Source organism: Humulus lupulus, chromosome 2 (genome assembly GCF_963169125.1).
Source record: "Humulus lupulus chromosome 2, drHumLupu1.1, whole genome shotgun sequence".
Classification (NCBI taxonomy): domain Eukaryota; kingdom Viridiplantae; phylum Streptophyta; class Magnoliopsida; order Rosales; family Cannabaceae; genus Humulus; species Humulus lupulus.
In genome coordinates this window covers 286,030,124-286,057,828 of record NC_084794.1, presented here as the reverse complement: position 1 = coordinate 286,057,828, position 27,705 = coordinate 286,030,124, and the positions used below count along the sequence as shown (strand labels likewise).

General features: G+C 34.7%; 2 protein-coding genes across 2 annotated transcripts; one reads left to right on the top strand and one right to left on the bottom strand.

The window, feature by feature from the left end:
• Window positions 1-7,181: 7,181 nt before the first annotated feature.
• LOC133819636 (glycine-rich cell wall structural protein) lies at window positions 7,182-9,242 on the bottom strand. Its single transcript, XM_062252934.1, has one exon. The coding sequence runs from the start codon at window positions 9,050-9,052 to the stop codon at window positions 7,436-7,438; it is 1,617 nt and encodes a 538-aa protein (XP_062108918.1). The 5' UTR covers window positions 9,053-9,242; the 3' UTR covers window positions 7,182-7,435.
• A 17,076-nt stretch (window positions 9,243-26,318) lies between these two features.
• On the top strand, window positions 26,319-27,705 carry LOC133816762 (uncharacterized). The gene is made up of 3 exons (XM_062249084.1): window positions 26,319-26,500; window positions 26,624-26,991; window positions 27,073-27,705. The coding sequence occupies exons 2-3, from the start codon at window positions 26,632-26,634 to the stop codon at window positions 27,535-27,537; spliced, it is 825 nt and encodes a 274-aa protein (XP_062105068.1). The 5' UTR covers window positions 26,319-26,500; window positions 26,624-26,631; the 3' UTR covers window positions 27,538-27,705.

Below are 27,705 nucleotides of genomic sequence, written 5' to 3'. Positions count from 1 at the left end.
TAACTGGTTACTTAGTGAGATTTGAAAAAAATAAACCGATATGTAAAAAATAAACTAAATTGATTGTAAAGGTAACTGGTTCCAGCTAAGTTTAAAAAACAAAATAGATATGAAAAAAAGAACCAGTTGCGATGATAATCAGTTACTTAACCAGACTCGGAAACAAATAGGATCACAAACAAAAAAAAGTTAAACTTGTCATAATCGTAACTGGTTACAAATTCATATCTAAAAAGAAAAAGAATCAATCGTCATGGTACCTAGTTACTTAGTCAGGTGTGAAAACAAAATCAGATCTAAACAAACAAATCTAAATTAATTATTATTGTAATTGGTTACAACTAGATCTAAGAAAAAATAAGATAAAAAGAATTAGACGCAATTGTACCCGGTTACTTAAACAGATATTGAAAAAGAAAATCCAGAAATCAGAATAGATGTGACTGTAACCTGTTACAGTTACAGTTAGGTTTAGATGTAAAAAAATTAAATATGAAGTGCAAAATCATATTTGAAATGACAAAACCAGATGTGAAAAGAAGAACAAGAACAAAGAGAATAAAAATAAAACTAGATCTGAAGAAGAAGAAGAACTAGAGGGGCAGAGGTACGTCGCAATCAGGGGAGGGGGTGGTGCGTCGTCGTCGTCGGGGGCGGAGGTAGTATTACTAGCGAAGGACTGAGATGAGAAAAACAAATGGGAGAGGAGAGAGGAAGAAAATAGAAAAGAGAGAGAGAGATGTCGTGAGGGAGAGAAATGAGAAAGTGTGAGAGAGGTTTGTGTATTTATGATTATGGTAATTTATTTTTTATATTTTATGGAATTACATATTTTAAAAAAAAAATTCAAAACTTCTCATATTTTATATAATTATTTTTTTTCCATAAATATAGAAATTATGTTTATTTTTCCTTGTAAATTTCTCAAATATCATTTTGCTATCCCCTCTCTCTTTTAGCTCAAGTAAGCAACCATTTGGACTTAATGAAATCCAGCGTAGACCAGTAGCTAAATAAACAAATGAATGACATTTTTTACTTACATACAATAAAATAAACAATTTACTACAATATTATCACATATACAATTTACAAAATTATATTCAATATATACAATTTTATTAAACATAATTATATATACACAATCTCACCAAGTTACTTTCCTCATTTATTATATATATAAATAACTTTCCCTATTTAATGTATTAGAAATTCAATTAATAAATCCAACTGTAATTATATAATATACAAATTAATTATTATTTCAATTGAGTGAGACATCACAACCAAATAGATTCCATGAGATCTTCAGATTAAAAAAAATATATATCTATATAAAATTATTTAATATGATAATTTGATATATTAAAAAAATAAACAACAAATATATTTATATAATTATAACATGTTATTCTAATGTATTCTTTTATTTTTATTAATAAAGGTTAAAAAAAAGACAACTATGTATAATTATAATATACTCGTCTAACTTAAATATTTTTGTTTATTTTACTATACCGTGATAAAAATAAATGAAAATGATGTTTGATAATAACATTATTGTCTAATACCGTTTATTTTATTAAAACATGATACACAAATATGACAATTGTGTAAATTTACTACAATGATATCTGAGAAGATCGTAGTACTTATAAAGATTTTAAGGTATCTGTATCAACGACATTTAAGAACCACATTTACCAATTTAAAGTAAAAATTAACAATTAAAAAATAAACATATTTGTTTAAAGTACAATATATTCACTCATCATTGACAAAATAAAATTGTTTTCCGAAAAATAAACATAAACATAACTGTACATTCATAGCAATAAATATTCATAAAAATAAATATAAACATAATTATATATTCATAAAAAGGAAAAAGAAATTAACATGCAAAACAATCCATAAAATCAAAAATGAAATTTGAGTATAAACATAAAAGGAGGCACTATTAATGGTTACTACTCATGGATGATTACTTTAATATTAACTATTAGATCAAGAGCAATATTCCATATTTATAATTGTTAATTAATATTTCTAAAAATAAATTTTGATTTTTTTAAATTTTTGGAAGACTACCATTACATGACGGTCACATATTTATTAAATTTAAGAATTAAAAAAAATCTTATTTAAGCATTATATATGAAAATTCAAAATTAATGTAGAAAAAAAAATATCTACTTGTTGGTGACTTGCTATACTAAGTCACTATGTTGTCACTTCATCATAATTGTTAGTACTCATCTATGGGTAGTAACCATTGAGAAGTTTTCCAAACATAAAAATAAACAAAATTGTTACTAACAATAACAAAGACATTAAATTTAAAATAAAAAATATTATTCAGTTTAGAAAAATAAACAAACAATAATGTTGTTTTTTTGAAAGAGATGGAAGAGAGAGGGTCAAGATTTGAATTTTTTTTTTTTTGGCAGATATAATTTAGTTTTCTAAAAAGAAGGATAGTGTGAAAATGGGAAGTTATGCTTGTGAATGCAAATCCTACATTTCACCTTTAATAATAAATAGTATTTAAAAACAATACAAAATAAAATCATAAATAAAAAAAAAATCTAATTAATTAAAATCTAAAAATTGTTAGGATTTGAATATAAAAATAATATTAGTATTATCAATATAAATATAGTAATATAAAATAATATTGTAACGAGTTGTGTAAAAATTTCACAAATAGGCTTTTTTTTATTAGGGTACAAATTTTTAATATGATATACCTAAACAATACTACCTATACTTATAATAATAATAATAATACAAAACATATACAAAAACATAAAATAATTATAATTGTATTGATGACAGCTATATACAAGTTTCCTTTTATATTTGACAGCTCTACAAAAAAAAACATTAAGAAGCATAAATTGTGGAAAAATAAACACTCAAAAAAATAAATAATGACCTACATGTATTATGAACCATATGAGTCCGCCCAAAATTCAAATTTTGAATGTTTTTGCAGCAAAATATCACTAGAAAATTGAAGAACACAGTGGCTTTTTTCCGATTAGGCGTTACTAGACAAAAATTTATTTTTTAATTCAAATCTATTTTCAATGTATTGAAAATAAAAAAAAAATAGTGTAATGGGATGTTAGTATTGGTGAATAAATTATTTTTCACGACAAAGGATGGTCCCATATCACTAATATATATATTTTTTGACAATCTTGTCGTTTGTCTAATTCGTAATATCTATGTTCTTCATGAGAATTAAATTTGTAAAGCTGTGTTTATATTTTTAGAATCTTGAGGCATGTAAAAATCTTTTGAAATAGATATTTGAATTGTTACGCTCACAAACAAAATATATTAAAAATATTTTTTGTATCAAAATAAATATAAACGTTTATTTTTCAGCTGCAGCATGATTAAATTGCACAATTAATTTAAATGACGATACAACTTAAACTAAAAAAATAATTTATTTAGTAGTTTAAATGATCAAATAATAAAAGAATAAAATTATAATAAACAAATTAGTTTCGATTAATATATAACTGATAATTTTGAGGGACTTATGAAAATATCAAAATAAACCAGAGTGACTAAATTTAACTTGTTTGTATATTTTTATTATATAAACTATTAAAAATACTATTAAAGTTTAACTGCGATATTATACATGATAAAATAAACACAATTTGAGAAGTAATGAATTTGGTTCATTATATTAAGTTAAGCATGTTAAATATACGTATTGTTCAAATTTCAAAACATTATAATTAGATTTGCAGTATAATAAACAAATCTTTTTTTAACGTATATGGTTCAAGATTCAATAGTAGAGAAATATACATATAAAACTCATTTGAAAAGGCATAGAAATAAACAAAAATACTTGTTTTGTGATATATATATATATAAATCATACATACAGTATCTCAATTTAGTTTAAATTTTAAAATTTTTTTAATGAACTAAAGAATTAAATTTTATACTATCATTTACATGTTATATACTATAATGCGTGTTTATTTTCATTCAACAACATTCACACAATGGCTGGTAAAAATCATTTACAGGTTCGGTTGTTTAACCTCTTTCACAAACACATGGTGCAGGATAGTTGTGACTAGTAAACGAAAGAATTGATGTCGATAAGGTATTCAACAGTCGATTCCCTCAACATAGCAAGTTGTTCTTTGGATAGATTCGCCTTGATCATTTTTATAGGATCATAATATGATGTGTACACATTCTTCCCATCAATCCTATCCTCTGGTTTGAAATATAAATCTCACACCGGTTTATATTTATAATAAAATATCAATAAATATAGGGAATATATTCATTTGGTACATTCTGTTTTTGCAAAATATCATTTTGGTACCCTCTGTTTTCAATAATGTTCATATGGTACCTGTATTTTAAAATCGTATATATTTGGTACCCTAAATTCAGATTTGATAGATAAAATTTTGTCAATATGATCAAGCTGTCATCAGTTATATGTAATTATGTAATTAAATTTAAATTTGTAACTTACATAATTGACAGCAGTTTGATTAAATTGACAAAATTTTATTAATCAAATCTGAGTTTAGGGTACCAAATATGTACGATTTTAAAATACAGAGTACCATATGAGTATTATTGAAAACAGAGGATACCAAAATGATATTTTACAAAAATATAAGGTACCAAATAAGTATATTCCCATAAATATATATAAAAAAAACTCAAAAGAAACCACAATATTTATCAACTCCAAAAATATAAAAATATAACGCATATATAAAGCATAACATAAAACTTTATTAATTAAAATTTATTATAAACATTAATGAAAAAACTAATTAGTTTATTAGACAAACCGGTAGAAAATAAACTAAAACTACTAAACTAACACCAATTTTTTTGAAAAAAAAAAACATGTGATTTAAAATAAATAGAATCATTTATAACCATCATTTAAATCAAATAAACATCATATTAAAAACACGAAATAGTTACAACTGCATAATAAACTAAATTGAATTTTTTTAGACAATTTAAAAACAAAAGTACAATATATAGCATAATAACAAATGAACAACACAGAAAAAATATAAGCAGAAAATATAAACCTAATGAAATAAGCATGAACGATTATTAAAAACATAAATAACAACCAATGAAAAATAGGTGTACAAAAAAAAATCAGTCATAACATCGAAAAAAAAATATAAAGTAAACTATTCAATTCTTAACATACAACTAGAAAAATTATCTATACCTAATAAATTACCAAAAAAGCAACGACCCAAATAATAAACCATAATAATTATAATAGCAACTAACTCTAATGACAAATATACAATTCGAAAAATAAACCACAATGTTTATTAATCAAAGACAATCATCAAATAACATAATAAAGCAGCACATTTATTCACACACACAAACAAAAAAAACAATCAAACTAAACCAATCTATCAAAAATAAACCAAAATAGTTTTATTGGTTATCAAAAATAAACAATCAACACAATAATAAACAACCCGAATCTATACATCAAATTAAATCAATCCATTCAACAACATGTACAATTAAAATAAACATTAATAATTACAATAGCAATTAACTCTAATGACAAATGCAATCCAAAAAATAAACCACATATCTCATTATCAAAGAAATATCATCAAACAACGTAATAAACCAGCACATATATTCACAAAAAAAAAAACAATCAAAATAAACCAAATAGTTTTATTGGTTATCAAAATAAATAACCCGAATCTATACATCAAATTAAACAAATCCATTCAACTATATGTTCAATTAAAATAAACCAAACTGTTTAAATGCAGTTGGCAATGGTGGAGAAGAAAATGTATCTGGTGAGAACAGGTGAGAGGAAGGGGAATGAGTTTTGGAGAGAGAAAGAATAATGTTGGTAATTTTTTTTTTTGAAAAAAGAAAGTGTATTGAAAACACTCAATACCGAAACTCAAGGGGGAATAGTGAAAATTGACTTTTCAAATCAATCCAATCAAAGTTAAATTGGGAAACACACCAAATATTAAAATGCTTACCAAGTATGGAGGCTGTTGACTAGAGGTTTTCTCGAGGACACTTAGTCAAAATTATAATATAAAATAAAATTTGAACTAGAAAATAACAAACACATATTTACAGTGGTTTGGTTTGGTCACGCTGATTGGTAATGATCTATTTTAAATTCGTATTTATATAAATTTTTAGAACCTGTGATTAGATGAGAATAGTCAACTAAGTTTCACAAGAGAGAGGATAAAAAACGTGGATAATAACACTAGATTTTTTTAATTACAGCGTAAAAACAAATGAATTATTGCGTTCTTTATTTATAGACTCAGATCATAAATCTTGCGTAACTTAAGTGCGATGAGTAAACATAAAACAATAAGTAAATAATACATGTTATATTTGAAATAATAGATATCTCACAAATATCTATATATTAAACTAACTTTGAGCTTTAACTGCATTTAACCGAGCAATTCTGGTGACATGTCTTTTGTCAACCCATTTTCTTGCTTCTCCGCATAAATTCCGAATTTACTTGATCGCATGTTTTCTTCTATTGGCTAGTCTTGAATCGATCAATCATCTATAAATGTCTCATCATGTGTCTTTCACGTACTTTATGTTTGTGCCACATTATCATGCTAAATTTGTAAGAAACATAAACATACAAAATAAAACTAAATATACTAATATTTATTAAAATAGGGTATAAAAATTGTGTGATAATGTAAATAGTATACACCCTATTATTATTGTAAATCTTATAGTTTTCTGTTATGCAAAATATAATTTTCCCTATTATGTAGCATACAAAAAATAAGTTTAGAATGAAAAACAAGAGTTATCTTTTTGGTAGATTAAGTAATTTGAGACAAAATGTTGTACTGAATATCATGTGTTTCATACATTAATCATTTTAATTTTATCTAAAGAAATTTAGGCTGGAAGTAATTTTTTTTTTAAAAAAAAGTTTGGAAAGTCCAAGCTTTCATATTTACTCAAATCCTCACCTTTCTTTTTCTCCATGAATATTCATATTCAATAAGTAGATAGGAACAATATTTTGTGAACTGAAAAAAAAATGCATCCATAATATGGAATTTAATTTGATTAGAAAATTCTATTTGTTTAGAGATATTTGCAAAAGTGTATGGTCAAAGTCGTAAACAAATCATTCATTCATTAAAATATCAACTTGTACATATTTTTGTCATCACTTTGAGATTACCTTTGTAAATACATTAATAAGAGAAATACATGAACGTAAGTTGAAGTTGATTATTACTAAATGCAAATCCATCATAAAATTATAAATGGCAATAAACATGTACGTATTATGGAACTCTTAAATTTTGTGCTCGATTTCTTTCGCATGAAATGACTAATAACTACATGAGATGATAACTTAGTGGTGGCCACTACCGCCGCCACCTCCGCCACCAAACCCACCACCAAATCCTCCACCTCCACCTCCACCTGCCCCACCGCCGAATCCACTTCCTCCTCCAAAGCCACCACCACTTCCAAAGCCTCCACCTTTACCAAATCCACCTCCGCCTCCAAACCCTCCACCTTTACCGAACCCGCCGCCTCCTCCAAAGCCACCACCACCACCACCACCTTTCCCAATACCTCCGCCAAAACCACCACCTTTACCGATTCCACCACCAATTCCTCCACCTCCACCCTTACCAATTCCACCTCCAATTCCACCACCTCCACCTTTACCAATTCCACCTCCAACTCCACCACCCCCACCTTTTCCAATGCCTCCACCAAAACCACCGCCTTTACCGATACCACCGCCAACTCCACCACCTTTTCCAATGCCACCACCATTACCAATACCACCCCCAACTCCACCACCTTTACCGATTCCACCTCCAATTCCACCACCACCACCTTTTCCAATGCCTCCACCAAAACCACCACCTTTACCATGTCCTCCTCCAACACCACCACCAAGTCCACCACCTTTTCCATGTCCCCCTCCAACACCACCTCCAACTCCGCCACCTTTGCCAAATCCTCCTCCTTTTTCGTGCCCACCTCCAATTCCACCACCTTTCCCATGTCCCCCTCCTATGCCACCACCCTTGCCAATACCACCACCAATTCCCCCTCCAGCACCTCCACCTTTCCCAATACCACCACCAGATCCACCACCCTTTCCAATGCCTCCACCAATTCCACCCCCAGCTCCTCCTCCAACACCACCACCAGCTCCTCCCCCGGCACCACCACCACCACCTTTTCCAAAACCACCTCCACCTCCTACTCCACCACCTTTGCCAATACCGCCACCAGCTCCACCACCAGCACCTCCACCACCACCAGCTCCACCACCCTTTCCAATGCCTCCACCAATTCCACCCCCAGCTCCTCCTCCAACACCACCACCAGCTCCTCCCCCGGCACCACCACCACCACCTTTTCCAAAACCACCTCCACCTCCTACTCCACCACCTTTGCCAATGCCGCCACCAGCTCCACCACCAGCACCTCCACCACCACCAACTCCACCACCTTTTCCAAAACCACCTCCAGCTCCAACTCCACCACCTTTGCCAATGCCGCCACCAGCACCACCACCGGCACCACCACCAGCTCCTCCACCACCACCAATTCCACCACCTTTTCCAAAACCACCTCCAGCTCCAACTCCACCACCTTTGCCAAAGCCGCCACCAGCTCCACCACCGGCACCACCACCACCACCAACACCTCCACCTCCACCGGCACCACCACCGGCACCTCCACCAGCCCCTCCTCCAAAACCGCCACCGCCACCAGCACCACCTCCAAATCCTCCACCGCTGCCACCACCAGCTCCACCTCCAAAACCACCACCAGAACCGCCACCAAATCCAGCACCAAAGCCTCCTCCCTTCCCGAGACCTATGAACTTCTCTTCCTCATCTTTCCTAAGAGAAACCACATTCCTTCCGGCCACACTCACTAGAAAAACGTTAAAGCAAATCAAAGATAACAATGCAATGTTTCCCCAATCCCCACGAGCCATTTTCTTGGACCAGGTCGATCGATGAAGAGAGTCGAAAAAAGCACTTGTGTATTTATACTAGTAAAAAGCAATACCATAAGTTTATGGGTTTGTCATTAAGTAGGAGTTCAACCACTACCCGTCGCCACATTCATTACATAAATGGACACCCCACAATAATCAGCTGATCATGCATTTGCCGAAGCTAGCTGTCTTTACACTTCTTACTACGACTATTTGTACTATATATAAAGCTTTAAATATTAAAGATCGAAAAAAAGAAACCTAAACTTGAGAATTATGATCATTGTTGGTTTAGGGGTAGTTTTCACAACTATTACCCAATCACGTGCATGGGTTCTTCTTCTTTTTACACTCGAATTTAGGCTTAATTCAACTGTATTCCATTTAATGCACGCGGCTTTGATTTTCTCTTTATTTTAGTTACCTTGCAATTTAAAATGTTTCAAACTCTGGTTTTAACTAAAACTAGAATATATAAATTCGAAAAAAAACAAAAGTAAAGCATCTTTGGTCTCTTATGGTACTCGTGAATTTGAGTGGTCGTGGTAATACATGTGGTGTTAAATATTTTCTAAAAGATAACCAGAAAACGAAGTTAATTTATATATATATATATTTTTTCTCAAGTTGATAATTATAATTAATTGTTCGATCAGATGAAAAAGTTGGAAACATTGAGGACCACCATGATATTAGAGTAAAACAAATAATTACTCTTTAATTAATTAGTGATTATTATAGCGCAGTATGAAAACAACTATATCATCTATTAATTAAGTTTAAAGCTATAGAGTCCATTATTTTTGGAAATTAAGAATGTTATTATTATACGATTAATAATTCAAGTCTAGGATTTGTTTAATTTGTCTAAATTTAGTAGTAGTGTAGTGACCACTTATATATTTATCCTCAGTATAAGTGGGATTTGTTTTGTTAATATTGTTTTTGAAGCAGATTAATTTTCCCAACATTTTTTTTAATATAAAAAATGATAAAACGAGTGGTCAATACTTTTGCTGAGAATATCTCTGATCTGCTAATTAAAAAATATAAACAAATAAAAATGTTACCATGCAGACCAAAAACGTCTTATTTTCATAATTTGCTGAAATATATTTACAATTTAAAGATGGGTTAAACGTAATTAAATATATAATCTTTAAGTAAACCAATCTTGAAATGGTGATTAAATTGATCTGGCCTTGTAATTCTAATCATCTTAAAAGTGTAATGTTTTCCTAAATTTTAAAAAATATATTTAACTCAAGTACATTCAAACAATATTATATAAAGGTTGTTAAATTCTCAGTTTATGTCGTATTTTTTTAAAAAAAAAAAAAGAAAAACCTTGTTATTGTATTAAAATAATGATTGCACTCCATCTATTTTTTTTTTTAAATACCCAGATATCTTCAACCAAACCCAACTAGTTTAACTAAAAAAATAATTTTTGCATTGATTTACTATAATCCAAATGAATATAGTTGTGTTCTAATTTATTTAATAAACAGAAAAAAGCTAGGTCAAAAAAAACTATAAAACAAAATATTTATAAGTAAGATTTTGTTTATCCGTGAATCTGACAAGGATGCTCTAAAAAATTAATGGATTAGAATTATTGCGATCATGAAAAAGAGTGTGGAGTGAGCTTAATTATATGTATATGTATATGACTTAAATAGAAGCATATAATTATTTGGGGTCCAATAATAAAAATAAATAATCCAAATGAAGAAAAAATAAAAAGACGTGACACAGAGTGCCAGCAGATCTAATAAGTACTCGAAAGTATAATTATTAGTAAGATCATATTCTTTTCCTTATACCATGTGCAAGGTAGATGAAGAATTTATTGTATTGTTATACTTTTTCTTCTATGGCATTTAAAGGTCATCAAACAAAACCATGCCAGTGCCACCCATGGCCCCAATGCTTCAAAATATATATAGCTTCTTAGGTATAGGGGTAATATTTTTGCCCCTATTGCAAGGCCCATTCTAATTTTTTTTTCCAGTATGATAGTTTACATAATAGTTATAGTAGGTATCCCGTCAATTTTCAATTTTCAAGAAACTCTGATAAATCAATTTACAGTACTGAAATCAAAGTTCAAATAACATGTTTTCCACGCATATAAAAAAAATTAGGTATGCATGCAGTTAATTGTTTGATCTCTGATTTTAATACTGTAAATTATTTGAAATTTCTTAAAACTTGACAAAATGCTTATTATAATCATAATATATGTCATTATGCAAAAATAAATTAGAATAATATAATTTCTCCAAATATTAAAAATAGAAAATACTAGCACGTAAAAAGGCCTAAGAATTTTTTTATATATATATATATATTATTGCATATATCTTCTTCTATAGGGTATGTGTGTATACATTTATGTATATGTATAGCTACATTATCGACATAAATTTTAATTACGTAAAAGTATTGGTATTGGATTGAGATTGATAACGCGGAAATTAACGTTATTGTACGTTCTGATCAATGCCATTAGAGAGCGGCTATGTGTACAGTAATCTTGATATGATATGGCCATCAGTATTTAAAGGTTTCCAATCGAAGATAACAGCTGGTACTAATGAACAGTCACAACGTCGTCTTTGCCCCTATCGTTTTTGGTGTTCGGTGTCTCAGTCTATCTTTGTGTGAGACAGCTTTGATTTTCAGTTATTTGCTCTATCATCCGTGTTCAGGTCATCTCTATTCTCAGATTTGTACAACTCTTTGAGTAATTGTTTTGATCGGTAAGATTTTTGTTATTTTTATACGATTTTCTTTTTAGAATGTGATATGAGAGGGGGTAAACTACTACAAAAACAACTTTTTATGACACTTTTTTAGGGCACTTACCTAGATGCGAACTTTAAAAATAGCTTCTAGACTTTTTAAGACACCCACTGAGAATTCTTAAAAAATTTCTTTTAGGACAACATGTGTGAGCCCTAAAAACTGATGTGTGTCCTAAAAGTTTGAATTTTTTTTTACAAAAGTTCCTAGACTTTTTAGGACACTCATTGAGAATACTTAAAGAATTTCTTTTAGGACAACCAGTGCGAGCCCTAAAAACTTATATATGTCCTAAAAGTTTGAATTTTTTTTTAACAAAAGTTTTATTATATATTAAATTAAATCATAAAATAATAATAGAAAAAACACTCATTCTATTCTCTCTCTTCCTCAATTTCTCTTTCTCTCTCTCGTTGCTAGCCACGAACGACGACCCTCCGGCCACCCCCCGCCTACACGCGCCGCCCAGGCATCTTTCCCGACCCCTAAAACCTCCAGCCTCGCGAGCCCCTAGGCGCACGCGCCCCCAAGCCCTCTCGACGGAGCCTTCAAAGTTCGACGACTATGTGGGTTTCTAAAACTTTTTGGACATTTTCCGACCACCCCAAGCCAAATGATCACCACCACTGCATTCCTTTTGCTTTGGGCTTCAAAACCCACTAAATGATCGGACTCAATGGTCATCGGAATTGGAATCGATGCTCACCGGAACCCATGGAGATTCAAGAATTCATGGCTTTAATCCAGCCATTCTAGGCATTTCCAAGAGAAACCACCACCACCATGATGTTCCTCAAGTTTTGGGCTTCGAAGCCCAGTCATCGTTCTCCCGAACCACCACCGTGGGGTGGTGGCGCCGTCGTCATCGTCGGAGCTCTGCCGAGAGCTTTGGCTATCAATTAATTTTTTTAAAATTAAAAAAAAAACTTTTTAGGAGTCGCATAAAAAACATTATTTTAAAGCTCGCAACGCGAGTCCTAAAAAATCTTACTTTTTAAGACTATTAAATAGTGGACCCGGGCCCTGCAAGTCCTAAAATCATTTTTGGGGCTCGCTTTGTAGTAGTGTTATTTTTAATTATTTGTGTATATGTATCTGTGGTGTTGATTTTTCTTTTTCTAATTTATTTTAGTATTTTGTTTATCTTTCAAACGTGAAATTCTCCATATTAAGTGAAATATTGAATTTTTCCTATATAATGCTTATTAATTTAATCAAATCAACTATCATATTCTAAAGATTAACGAGTAATAGGGCCGTTTAATTGGTTGAACGAATGGAATGAAAAATATTTCTATTTATTTATTATTTTATTAAAACACTTATTTCTTCCAAAATAAAAAATATTTTTTATATATATTAAATTTTATTAATTTATTATGCTCAATCTCACATTTTTTCAATTTTTTTATTGTTCTCAACCAAACAAGATCTAATCAAGATTTGGATTGGATTTTTTTTTCTTTTCGATTTGGCAGTTTTGGAACATCTTAGAGAAACTCCAAGATTAGTTATATTTTATTTTTTAGTTGAAATAATTGTAATTTAGCTATTTATATCTTGGTTGTTGATCTACTTCGTAATTAACAATTAACCATTATTTTGATGTGTTACTTACTAAGTAAAATTTTAAGACAAATAGATTCCTCTTTTTCGTTGTTATAAATTATAATGAGTTTTTATAAACTTTTATAATTTTATAATATGTTTTTAACAAGCAACATGTAGTTATTATTATCACAAGACTTATTTTTCCATGGCCTTTTTATTTTTTAAAATAAATAGTAATACATAGATAACAGTCACTTTCTTAACTCATGAATCTTGGTCTAGATTAATTTATCTCAACTCTTTGAATTTTCAAAACATTATCATTTCTACTAGCTGACAAATGTATTCACGGTTTGTTTAAATTGACCAATTTATAAGTAACTAATAGCATATAATCAAAATCATAAGTTTTTTTTTAGGAACCAAAACCTTGAGTTTATGAATAGCAATTATAATAGTTTTAGTGAGAGCTCGAGGAGTGAGAAAGCGCTAAAGTGTGCTCGCTTTGCTACAAGCAAATCTCTTTATTATTTAGTAAGCTCCCAAAACCAGAACAAACCAAATAAAATTAATCTTCATTGAAGTTGGATAATTTTGAGTGTTGTTATTTGACACCTTAAGACATCTAATATCACATGAGGTGATTCTTCACGATTGGTTAGCAATACTCAATATTAATAATAAATTAAATCGTGTGATATTAGATTGCACCAATAATAATATGCTATTTTTATATGATGTTGGTCACCACTGGTGCATTGGTGATCGTTAACATTTCTCGACAACTTTTTCCAGATATTATGAATGATGTAAAAGCTTAGTTGGTCAACTGTACTAATTTACAAAACTAATTAGATATATTAAAGTATCTTACATTGAACAGATGTGACGACATCAACCTACTTATAAGATCGTAGACATATGTTTCTTTAAGGGAAGTGCGTAAAAAAACATGTTATTTCCATTATTATTGTTGTACTACATCTAATATGTCATTAGCTAGTCTTAGTATCAACAAAAACAATACTATTTATTCATTGGTTTAACTTCCAAGTTCCAACAAAGTGAACGATAGTTCTCCTGCGCCGAGAAGCTCCAAGAAGAAGACTTAAAGAAGTACCGAACCACTTTCCTTGTTGCCATCACCGATGTTGAGGACTCCCCGAAGAATCTCAGGTCTGCTTACATAAATATTTCTAGGGACAATTTTGTAACGACCCAAATTTACTAATAAGGCTTAAGGGTCTCGATTAGTGTGCCGGGAGGGCATAACTAGAATATATATGATTTAATGATTTAAAGCATGTTATATGACTATTTGAATACTTGAGATGCATGACTATGTGTATTACTATGCATGTAGGCCCTGAATAGGTTTGAAGGGCATAATCGTAATTTTGGCCCGTTGCGAGCATAACTGTATATATGTGATAACTGTTGATACCACATTATTATGTGGACATATTTATAATATGTGAGTCAAGACGATCCTAGTGAGCGAGTTAGCAAAATTTGCGAAAAAGTCACGGTGGGGATTTATACCCGGCTCGGGGGAAGCCTGGGGGTATAAATGGGAATTTAGTGAATATATTGGCAATTATTTGGTATTGAGGAATATAATTGGAGACTAGTTAGGTATCGGGAATTAAGCGGAAAATATTAGAGACATTCGAGGAATTAGCGGGAATTGGGGTGAAATGACCAAAATGCCCTAGATGCACTTAAAGGTTTAAAATTAAAAGGGAGGGCATTATGGTCATCTGGCTTGCAAGAGATAAGTATGTTGAGGCTTTATACTTAGTGGGAATTGTAGAAAAAGGTAGAAGGGAGAGGAAAGAAAGAAAAGAAGGAAAAGAAAGAAAAAGAAAAGGAAGGAAAGCAAAGCAGTTTTCTTAGGGTCGGTTGGTGATTCTCTCACCCTTTCTCTTCAATTTTCTTGGAGCAAAACTCAGAAGGGAGCTAGGTTAGGCTGAGCAACAAGAGTATTGAGCTAAACTTGAGAGGTTGGCAAGGGATTAGCAAGAACACATCAATATCTGAGGTAAGCCTTTAGAGTTTTCAATTTCTGGTTTGGTTAGTTTAAACTATGGTGTCTAAGTTGAGTTGATGGGAACTTTAGGGGAATTCAAGCCAAGGAATTGGGGAAGAACAAGCTAAGGAGGTCAAGAAGTTAACTTGAAATCAAATTTCCATCAAAGGTATAAATTCTGAACTTTAAACTCTGAAGTTTTGACTGTGTTTTGCTGAATTCTGAAGTCTAGGAGTGACTATGGTGAATTTTGGGATTAGAGGTGCATGTGGTTAGATTTTATGTGGTTATGACACTTGGGATGAGTTAGACATGTTAGTGAGCTTGATTTTGAGTTTGGTTAAGTTTGGCTCGGGGAAATCGCAGGAAGGGAAAATGTGGTGTTGGCAGTCTGTGACTAGCGCTAGCCTTTGGGCGTTGTAGCGCTAGGCCAAGCTTGCTGAGGGCATTTTGGTTCTGTTTGTAGCGCTGTAGCTCCCTCCAATGAGCGCTGTAGCTCTACCCTGTCTTCAGAAAGGGATTTTAGGGTTATTTACAAGGGTTTTGACCAAGGGTTCGGGGTTCGATTCCACCACCCTGTTTGGTGGAATTAGGACTTCCCAAGGGCTCGGGATTGGTCCCGAGGCTAGGTTATGGACTTGAGGGTTGGTGATGACTTTGGCCTTTGATTGTGACTAGGTTCGCGCTAGGGCTCGGGAAGGATTGTGCTTGAGGATCACAGTGAACGAAGCCAGCAAATCCAAAGGTAAGAAAACTGCACCCGGTTATATGTTTGTGATGGGACTAAGAGCTCCCGATATCTGTATAATGTCAATGATGGTATTATGCCATGGGACATGTGATAGAGGCCTAAGGGTGCCGTACACAATATTTGCGCACAGGGCGTGGCTTGGCCACTGGTAGCCGAGGACAGCTTAACATTCACTGAGCTCTGTTTAAGCGGATCGGAGTCAGTGGGATAACGGAGGGTGCGGCCTGAGGGCGCTAACCCTAGTTATCATTTGTGATTTGGTGTATGATATGAGTTGATATGCTGAATACTTGGTTAATCTGATCATTTTTGGGATCTCGTGTAGACAAAGAATATTTATTTACAAAAAGAAATGCGACTTTTAAGACCAAAATATTTTAACCCTAGTTCCATTATAGTTTCAGTAACATGTTTTTAACTAAATGACTTGATTAGCAAGTCTAGCACCTTTATAAACACACAGTGTAACGGTCTTGGCTATCCAGGGCGTTACAAATTTTTTTGGAAAAATTTAAAAAGCCATTGCATGAAGCACAAGGAGTATGTACTTGTACAAGAGTTTTTGGCACCTAATCCTAAGGATGTAATATCCCAAATTGCTAATCAGGCTTAGTACCTTGATTAGTGTGCCGAGAGGATATAAATTGATATTATGTGCATTTTATGATTTTATGGATGATTATATGAATTATGTGAGTTATATTATGATATGACTAGTGAGCATATTTAGGTGTATTAAGTATGCATGTGGGTCCGTTTCTTATTAGAATGGTATTTTCGTAATTTTGAATTGTTGAGGGTGTATTTGTAAATATATATGTGTTTTGTGATTTAGACCACATTATTATGTATATATATTTGAGTTATTTGACATGAGACGAACTTAGTGAGCAAATTAACGGTTTAGTCACAACAGGGACTAATACCCAGCTCAGGTTGAGCCAAAAGGTATTTTGGTAATTTAGTACATAACCGAAATTGATCGAGTAATGGGAATTATTTGGTGATTAATTAGGAAATATGGTGTTAATTGAGGATTAGTGAGAAATGGTGGAAAAATACCATTTTGCGCATTAAAGAGCTAAGGTTTGGGCAAGGGGCATTTTGGTCATTTCATGCCCATGAATTAGCTTAGTCAAACCAAACTTCACAATGAGGAAAATCAGATAACACTTCATTCTCTCCCCCTTTCTCTCTCCCGTTATTTCTCTCTCTATCTCTCTCTTTATGTTTGATTTGAAATTCCTTGAATTTTGAGGAGAGCTTCTTGTATTGGAAGCTTGTATAGCTAGGAATTGGGTTAAGGTGTAGCTTAGGGTTGGATTTTTCTCAATGGTGGTAAATTAGTGGCTTGGTTTTTTTGGTGTTCTTGATTTTTGAACTCAAGGTTGGGGATTTCGAGTTGTGGTGAGGTTTTAGCTTAGTTCTTTATGTTTATATGCTGGTTATAATGTGTTGTTATGAGTTTCAGACTCAATTCTAAGTTTGGTTGAAGTTTGGGGACATATTTTAAGAGGTTTTGGTTCGGAGAAAATAACTGGAAAATGCTGGAATTCTGTGTTCGCGAGGTTGTGTCGCGACGCTGTTCTTGGAGCGTTGTTGCCCGCATGAACTCAGAGGCGCTGGGGTTCTTCTGAACCGCCTTGGTGCCGCAGCGCGTGCCTTGTGCTTTTGTGGTTCGAGGCTCTCTGCCTCGAGGCGTGCCACAACCCTTCAAGGGCGGGCCACGACTCTAGTTGGAGAAAGTGGCCAAATGAGGTTTTGAGTTGCAGGGACTCAAACCTAAGGGCTCGGGAGGATTCTACTACTCGGTTTAGTAGAATTCGAGGTCTCGTAGACTAGGACTCGATCCGGAAGCCTTTATTCGCTCGTTATTAATGGTTATTCGTTATTATGGTTGTGACTAGGGTTCACCAATTGGCTCAGGAAGAAAAGCGTCGTGCTCACGGTTGTGATACGTGTCTCGTTAAGGACCTAATGTAAGAAAATTACACCTAATCTGTGGTTAGGGCTTGAGCCCAGTCATTGAACATGGTTATAACTATGATTGAGTTGTTTTGTTAAACATGTATGATTATATTGAGCATATCTGTGATAAATGATTTATGCTTGTTTGTATTATCTGATTGAAAGGCTTGACTTATGAGTCAAGGGCAGCAATAGCGCATTGAGTGTAAGCCGAAAGACTTGACTTATGAGTTAAGGGCAGCAGTAGTGCGATGAGCGCAGACCGAAAGACTTGAGTTATGAGTCAATGGTGGCAATAGCGCGCTGAGCACATGCCAATATAATTAGGTTTATCAAGGAGCGTAACATACGCTTGAACGACCTAATGGTTGCTTGGAAAACAAAGCACCAGGTACGCTTGTTTAGCCCCATGGCTAGTTATCAATAAATAGGGTTACGGGCTCGGTGTGACTCTATAGTCACTTAGCTGAGTTGTATGCATGTATAAGTAGGGTTATTACTGCTAGGCATGCCAAATAAGATTTTGAAATTTGTTATTAACTAGTTATGAACATGTCTATGTTTTCTTGTTGAGCCTTGGCTCACAGGTGCTATGTGGTGTATGTAAGGGAAATGAGAAGTTGGACTAGCTGTGAGTTAGAGAGCTTTGGTGGCGGCGTGTACATATGCAGCCTGCTTGACCGCCACGGGCGGGGATTCAAGGAGGAACTAGGGTTAAACCCTAATTTTGTTGCTTAGGCTATCACGTTTTGCATTAAATCTTTTGAGTTGTACATAACTTTTTAAATGTGTATTTTTGGGATCCCATGTTTTTAATGAAAGTAAATATTTCGTTGACCAAAACTTTTAACCTTAATCCGTTAATTACTTTTAGTTACATGTTTATGTCCAAATGACTTGATTAGCGAGTCCAGCACGATTTAAAATATACAGTATAAAGGCTTTGGCTATCTAGGGCATTCAAATGATATTTTTGGGAAGAAAGAAGGGGGAGAGAGTGTTATATTATTTTATATTATATAATGTTATAATAAATAATGTGACAAAATGTGATTTGCCACACCTTGTAACATAATATTGAGAGTTACAAAATTGGACATATGTGTGTGTCCAAATGTAATATATTTTGGAGTTACAAAATCAGTTACAAATTTGTAACTCCCAAATATTGTCCAATAATGTGTAGATTGAGAGTTACACATTTGAGATTGAATTTCACAAAGCCATGATGTGATGTGGTTGTTGAGGATGTGATTTTAGCTCTCATTATGTGTATGGATGTTACAAAATCAAGTGGGAAAGGGTTTGTGACTTTTTGAAAAAAACTGAAAAATTGGGAGGCTGAAACGGCCATTGGCCGCAGCCGTTAACATCCCAGGTTGTGGCCTGGGAGGCAGGGACTAACGGTCGCGGCCGCTAATATCCATGGTTGCGGCTTGGGGCACTGACAACCAAATCCTATTTTTCAATTTCAATTTTTGAACGTTTTTAACATCCCAAGTAACTAAAAAAATCTTCATTATAATTCCATAAACATCCAATTAAATATTGGTAACAGCCAAGGGAGTTTGTGGAATTTGAAATTCAAAGGATGTCTCTAAACTCTATAAATGTGAGCCTAATGCTCACTAGCAAGACATACAATTTCTATCTACTAGAGCACTTGGCTATAAATTCACCATATGCTTGTTTATTTCAGAGAGCTATTTCCATTTGTGAGGTCCCTTAGTGCTTGAGATGGGAGAAAATAAACTTTTGGACAAATGTTGTAAAGTTTGTTCAAGTTGGTGATCTATAGTGCTCTTCACTTTGGTTGTGTGAGTGAGAAGAATTTTTCTACCTTGTTCTTGTTCTTATCTTAATTCTTCTAGTACTTTTGTTTCATCTTTCTTCTTTTTCTTTATATATTTAGTTGTATCTTTTGTTATATAATTGTAATTCCTTCTACATCTTTTAGTCTATATTTTCTAGTTTATTTGTATCTATTGTTATAGAGTTGTTGTTTCTATTATTCTTTTCATCAATATCTTTCTCTATTTATTTGTATTTTGCAATAGATCGTTGTAACTTTATTTAATCAATCATATTGTCAATTGTATCTTTTTGTCTAAAGTTTTACTTGTCTTTCTTATTTCCATTGATGTAATAATATTATCTCTAACAGAGAGTTTGGATTTTAATTAGTTTTATTTTTATTAAAATATATGTTCAATTATTTTTAATTTTAAAATCAAGTCAAAAAAATTAATTGGATCCATTATAATATGACACGTGTTAGAATATTTTTACAAAAATATTCTAATTATTTATAACTAATGATAATTTAGTGAAAAATTTGTTTGGCAAAATCAAGTCCAAAAATATTTTTTTTAAAAAATGTTTTTAACATTTTAGGATAACACATAACTGATAATCTAAATCTGTATTATGCTTAAATTAAATAGTAGGTATCAAAAAATAAATAAAAATTCTAAACATTTGGCTCCATACATAGGTGTTGTGTCGTACATTATCCTACATTTCTAGCATTCTACTCCAAATATAATTATTTAGGAGGATCATTTCTTAAGATATTGTATCAATACATGAAACTAGGGGTAGTGCTATGTGAGTTAGTACAATACGAAGTGAAAATCAGATAAGTTTTAGTAATTAATTTGTGTATCAAGATTCATAAATTGGTTTGACTTTAGTTATATACTATTGTACAACTACTAGTACACTTGGGGGCCAATAGTGAATTTAGAGCAACAAATAGGGGTAGGAGACCCACTAGAGAGACTCGACTAGATTGAGAACAAGTGTTATTATTGATATTATTTTAGTAATAATAATAGCCGTTGTTATTAGTACAAGTATTTAATACGACTTATCCATTATTACCAAAATGCCATATTTCAGACCGACAAAATTTGTTCTATTTACAAAATCAACTCTCTTCTCTTTCTATAGCTTTTTTTCTTATAACTTTGAGTTTAGATAAATAACTATTGGACAATTTTTGTATATGGCTTCACTTCAAGTTTTATCAGTGAGATTCTCAGTGTTCTCGATTTTTGAATAATTTTCTGCTTGATTTTTTTTATGACTATATATATTGTAGTTATTTAGAACATCAATACAATTTTCAGAAAATTCCGAATAGTTTACAATACTGAAAATTAGGTTCAAACATTTTGTTGCACGTGTAGCTAATTTTTTTTATGCATGTAGAAAACAACATGTTTGAACCTAATTTTCGGTACTGTAAACTATTCGAAATTTTCTGAAAATTTGCAGGATGTTCTAAATAACTACAATATACACGATAATAAAAAAAATCGCATTGAAAACTGTTCGCGGATCGAGAACACTGAAAAGTCTCACCGGTAGAACTTAAAGTGAAGCCCCTATATGAGAAATCCCCCATAATTATATATATGAGAATATTTTTGGATTTTTATTCATGTTCAACACTTTCTTAATAAATTTTACGCCAATATCCTTACTCAACATGACTTTTTTCATTCAACCTTAGCTCCATATTCCCGTAAACAACACTCATACATAGTGAGTTGCTTGGACTATTTTTGCAAGGTTTATAAATAAGATTGTAATACATTATAAATTATAACTAATACATTATTTGTTAGTAAAGCCCAGGACATAGGTCAATAGAATTGGACTCAAGCTCAATCCAAGACAACATGAGAGGCTGGATGGACCACTCGACCTAGGGAGCAAAAGCAACATTAGCTCGTGAGGCAAGTGGCTACAACAAAAAAGAAGAAGGAGAAGTCTGTAACAAAGAAGAGAAGGAGAAAGCGCGTAGCAACAGGGTGCGCGTGAGGCCTCGTTGGTTCCAGGATTTCGTTATGCTCTTAGGACATTGAGGGAAGAGAGAATATCGTAACCAATTTCTGTTAGCCTTAAGTTTTTGTTTGCTAAATATAAATAGAACTCTGTAATCAAAATGGGATTCATGTTGAATGAAGAGTTAAATTGGCTGTGGGAGTTTGGCACTAACTCGAAAATATGTTCTTACTATCATTATTGCTGACATATTATAAACTCGTTTTGTCAGTTCTTACACTGAATAATGTGTCATAATTTTTTACTTATTTACTTTTTGTCATAATGAACACTTGGTGTGGAGTTTAATAATTAGCATCTCTCATAAATAAATTAATATTAATTTAAATGAGAAACTTCACCTTCTTACTGTCGGCCATGAAGAACTATAGCTAGTATTAAATGCTTTCCTACTTTTCAATGGAAATAATGGAAACCAAATACTAACTCTACACAAAATATTACAATAAGCATAATAAATGTTACAACTCAATTATAAAAAATACAAATAAATAAAAAAATGGTGGTGATTTAGACAAAGAAAGATACGAGTGAGATCATAAATAATACAATCAAATAAAAATAGAAGATGATATATAGAAAGAAAATACAATTCAAAACATAAACAATACAAATAGGTAAGTAGACTAGAACAAAGAAATACGAACAAAAGGAATAGAAGAACAAAGCATAAAACAAAAACACTTTACACTCACACCACCTTAAGTGTAGAGTAGTGGATATTACTAACTTGAACAAGGTTCAAGACCTTTGTCCGAAGCTTATTTCCCTTATTCTCTAACCACTAAGGGAACTCTCAAATTGGAAATATCTTTTTGGAATTATCAAGCCTTTGGTGAATTTCTAGCAAAGTGTTCTAGTGGATATAAATGTGTCTCTTACAAGTGAGCAATAGACTCATGTTTTGAGACACCCTTTGAATTTCAAATTCCACCAACTCCCTTGGTTGTTACCAATATTAAATTGAGTGTTTATGAAATTAATGAGAAGATTTTGGAGTTACTTGGGCTGTTTAAAACGTTCAAATTTGTTCAAAGTGCAAAATGAGATTTGACTGTTGTAGAGGTGATTTCCTACAATTGATTAGAGGGGCACCAGCAACCTGTCAATAACAAAAAGAAGAGAGACGGGAGTTCAATTGGGAGCACCGGTGTGGTGTCAGCCAAAGGGACTCCGACGCTCAAGTCAGTCGGGTTGTAACGAGAGCTAATAGAAAGTAATAAAATTAAGATATAAATAGTCGAAATGATGATGGATGGAGGAATCGTAAAATGGTCAGAGCGACGGTGGCGATGACGGAGGAGTCAAGCGACTAGGTCAGGTCCAATCAGACTGGCTAATTAGTCTTGCTTGACTGGATTGCTCAGAAATAGAGTAGCCTTCGTTTCAATTAGAGAGTAAAGAAAGTTCAGTGATTATTTTATGCCTTTTCTCAATCTCTGATGGTCTTATTTATTGTCCTCCTTCTCGTCCCGTCCTCCTCCGTCTTTCTCATTCGTTTGACTCGCTCCAAGTGGTTTTATTCCGAGATTCTTGGCGAACGTGATGGGAGTCTTGACTGTTTCAAGGTCCCTGGCTGACTGAGTATATCCGAATTCGGGTCCGGGTATGGTTTTGGGTAATTGGATGGTACTTTGTATATGCGAGCCTATTTTACATGGGCTTTGGGCCTTCTTGGCTAGTTAGATAGCTTATTGGGCTGACTGACTGCTTGTTGGACTATTATTTTTCAAGTATACGAATTTTGTCCACTATAGTTTGTCCCCCACTCTTTGGTATAGAATTCATTCTTTTATCAAAGAGTAAAAAAGAAATTAATTCCATCAGAATTTATCCATTTTCCCAATAGTTAGAGAAAATTGTTAGAATATGCATTGACTCAATTTACCTTTTTCAGAAATTATTCACGGGGGTCTCGCTTTTACTTGTGGCCGATTGATGAGTTCCTATGCATCCGGCCGAGTGATGGGCACCTACGCATCCGGCTGTCCGAGTGACCTGCGGATGCGCGCGGGCCTGGTTGGCCGATCGACTGTTTGGGCTGACTGGTTGCTTACTTGTGGCCGAGTGATGCGTTCCTATGCATCCGGCCGAGTGATGGCCACCTACGCATCCGGCTGTCCGAGTGACCTGTGGATGCGCGCGGGCCTGGTTGGCCGATCGGCTGTTTGGGCCGACTGGCTGCTTACTTGCGGCCGAGTGATGCGCACCTACGCATCCGGCCGAGTAATGAGCACATATGCATCCGGCTGTCCGAGTGAATTGCGGATGCGCGCGGGCCTGGTTGGCCGACCGGCTGCTTGGGCCGACTGGATGCTTGGGCCGAACGGCCTTCTGGCCGAGTGGTCCACGGGGTGGCCCTGAGGCATGGCCGAGTGGGTCACATGTTGGCCGACTGAATGGGCTGCACGAGCCGAGTGTTCCTCCGGGAAGGCCGAGTGTTTCGTTGGCATGGCCGAGTGCTCCTCCGAGTGCTTCACCGGGGTGGCCGAGTGCTTTGTCGGCATGGCCGAGTGCTTTGTCGGCATGGCCGAGTGCTCCTCCAGGGTGGCCGAGTGCTTCACCGAGGTGGCCGAGTGACTCGCGTGTTTGGGCCGAGTGTTTCGTTGGCATGGCCGAGTGCTCCTCCAAGTGCTTCACCAGGGTGGCCGAGTGCTTTGTCGGCATGGCCGAGTGCTTTGTCGGCATGGCCGAGTGCTCCTCCGGGGTGGCCGAGTGTTTCACCGGTGTGGCCGAGTGACTCGTGTGTTTGGGCCGAGTGGTCTGCCGAGGAGGTAGTGTGTCCGGGGGAGATGGCCGAGTGGGCCTAGTGCGCTCAATGTGAATTTTCATTTGTCTCTGAGACTTTTAGGAAGTTAAATCCTTTTTGGTAGGGCCACCTGATGGTTGACACTTGGCACTAATCTGGTGGATTTGTGTGCCTATATAAGGGTGGTTTGTTTTTACCATTGCATTCATTTGAGAAAGGCTTGGAGAGGAGGTGCAAGGTGTGGAGTAAAAGAGCTTCTCAAGAGGTAAGTTTTCTCTCATTTGTTTTCCTTTCAATGTCCTTATGCATGTTCTTTGTGTTCTTCGTGTTCTTCATGTTCTTCGTGCTAGGTTAGTTTATTCAACTGTTATTTTTGTATGATCCTGTAGATTTTCTGTTTGCGTTTGATATGATTGCAATGGTGGCATATGAATTTCTGATGTTTAGGCGTATGTCTAATTCATGTGTTTCTTTTCCTTGAGCCGAGTGGTATGTCTGACTGATTAGTAGAGACTCATAGGCTGACTGCTGTCTAACTGAATACTTTGTAATCTAATTTGATATAGTAGTCTGTTTTGCCTCGTTTTATCATATGTTTTTTATGTTTGGTCCGTTTGACTGATTGATTGATGAGTCGTCCAGCGCTTCTTGATTGTGTATCAAGCTAAATGTTCTTCATGTCTTTTTTGTGTTCCTTAAGGCTTAGCTGTTGTTTTGCTCAAGGTGATCAGCTCATTATGTCTACAAGTAGGTGTGATAGTCACGCTGATTCAGTCTGTCGACTGTCTTGTTCGTTTAGTGAAGAAGATTTTAGTTCTCTCTTTCAAAGTTCTGCTGAGATGGTTGATTGCAACCGAATTACAGTAGTAGAATTGGGGGGTCGTCCTTTAGGTGATGTTACTGGAAGGGGAATAGATTCTAACGAACCTATTGATGGTGGTATGCCGGGTTCTGGTAGTATGCTTAGTTCCAATCCTAGGTCTTCCATAAGTTTAGGTGAGTTGACCTATCTTCGTCGTCATTATGAGATCCCTGATACCATCAGTCTGCATGCTCCTACTAAGGCGGAGCGGCCTGACTGGCACTTACCTGGTTGGGTGTGTCTGTATGAACTTCCCTTCAAAGAAGGGCTTCGGTTTCCTATCCCCCGATTAGTCGTTGAGTTGTGTGAGTACCACGAGATTTCGCCCGGACAACTAATGCCAAATTCATGGCGGATTTTGATGTCTCTCGAAGTCCTTTGTGAAAGGCACAAGATAACACTTGGGGTGGCTGACTTGTTGAGAGCTTACTACTTGAAGGTACACCTTAATGACAAAGGTAGGTACCAGTTAACAACTAGGGGGAAGGGCCCTCCTTTAATTATTAGTTTAAGAGTGGAGATAAGAGGTGGAAGGACCGTTACTTCTTCGTCCCTTTCGTCTCGTTGGGGTTACCTGCTGATAGTAGGATACCTTGTTCATGGTCTCCTGCATGTGAGTCTTTTATGCTTGCCTACTAATCCGTTTCCTTGCATATACTTGTTGCTGTTGTTCTTATTTTATTTTGTGTGCTGATACTTCTATCATTTTGCAGGTAGGCTTCGAGTTGAGTACCTTTGGGATTCGAGGGAGTCTTCTGGTCGACTTAAGAGTATTATTGCTATTCCTGAGGCGGAGCGTGAGTGGAGTGATTTGTTGTCTGAATCGAGTCTCCGTCAGAGTTCTTTGTGGCGCTCTGTTGAAAAACTCCCTGAAGGTATTCCTCTTCTACAGAGTCCTGATAATCCTCGTGTTGTGTTTATCAAGAGAAGTTTAGAAGTCTTGGGATATACTCCCAATTTTTTGACTGAATTGACGACAAGTGAGCGGTTGTTTGCAGACGTAGCTATGTCCCGACCCTTTACACTTCCTCTAACCGGTTCCAATGCCTTGGAACATTTGCGTCAAGCAAAGAAATCGTCCGTTGGGAGCTCAGAAGCTGATAGAGAGGTTGTCGTGCCTCCGGCTGATCCCCCTGTTTTGACGCGGAGTCAGACGAAAAAAAAGAAGAAGGCTGTGCAGGATGATTCTTCCGACCCATTTAGCGACACTGTTGCCCTTTCGTTCCCTTCCAATGCTGCGGCCTATAGTGAGATTGGGCCTCACTTAGGAGAGATTGATAAGTTGTTGTGGCCCGAAGATGATCACAGAATGGAGCAGGTTGGTACGGATGGGTCAATTGATACCACTGTTTCCCATTTGTTCCAGGTACGAATATTTCATTTAGTTTTGTTTGTGCCGACTAGCTGATTTCTCTTGTTGTCTTACATTTTCTTTTTTATGTGTCAGGGTTTGCAAGGGATCATTTGGCTGAAGAAGAAAATCAAGTCCTTAATGGCAACTCTAAAGGACGTAAGGAGTCAGAGAAATGATCTTCGGGGTGAAGTTAGTCGGCTGAAAGATTCCAAGAAGGAGTCTGATCAACTCATAGCTGATTTGAAGGCTCAATTAGAATCCAAGGAAGCTGATGTCGAGAAGCTGAGAGTGACTCTTGGTCAAGTTGATGATTTGAAAGCCGAGGTTGCTTCGTTGGAGAATCGGATGTTGGTCATTGGGCTGGAGGCTGAGATCCAATACCGTGGCGTAATGGCCAGTGAGTTTCGGGATGGTAAGGCTGATAGCTGGGATGTTCCCAAATACATTGCTGATCTTGAGGAATTGGAGAAGATGAGGGCTGAAGAGATAACCCGGGCCGAAGAGTTAGCCACTTCTTTTGGCATCATGAATACTAATGATCTGGTTGTGGATGACTGATTCCTCTTCTACTCGTGTTCATTGTCATGGGATAACAGAGTTTGTCGGGCCTTTTCTAGTTGTTGTATGAACTTTTTCTTATGTAGTATTGTATCCTGATCTAACTGACCTAGTTTTGTTGTATTATGGCTTGTTGTAGCTTCTGTTAGTGTTTTTTAAGTTATTGTA

Coding starts and splice junctions, on each gene's coding strand:
- LOC133819636 (XM_062252934.1), bottom strand. CDS start 9,052: ATGGCTCGTGGGGATTGGGGAAACATTGCATTGTTATCTTTGATTTGC.
- LOC133816762 (XM_062249084.1), top strand. CDS start 26,632: ATGTCCCGACCCTTTACACTTCCTCTAACCGGTTCCAATGCCTTGGAA. Junction 26,992..27,072: donor CTGTTTCCCATTTGTTCCAG/GTACGAATATTT, acceptor TTTATGTGTCAG/GGTTTGCAAGGGATCATTTG.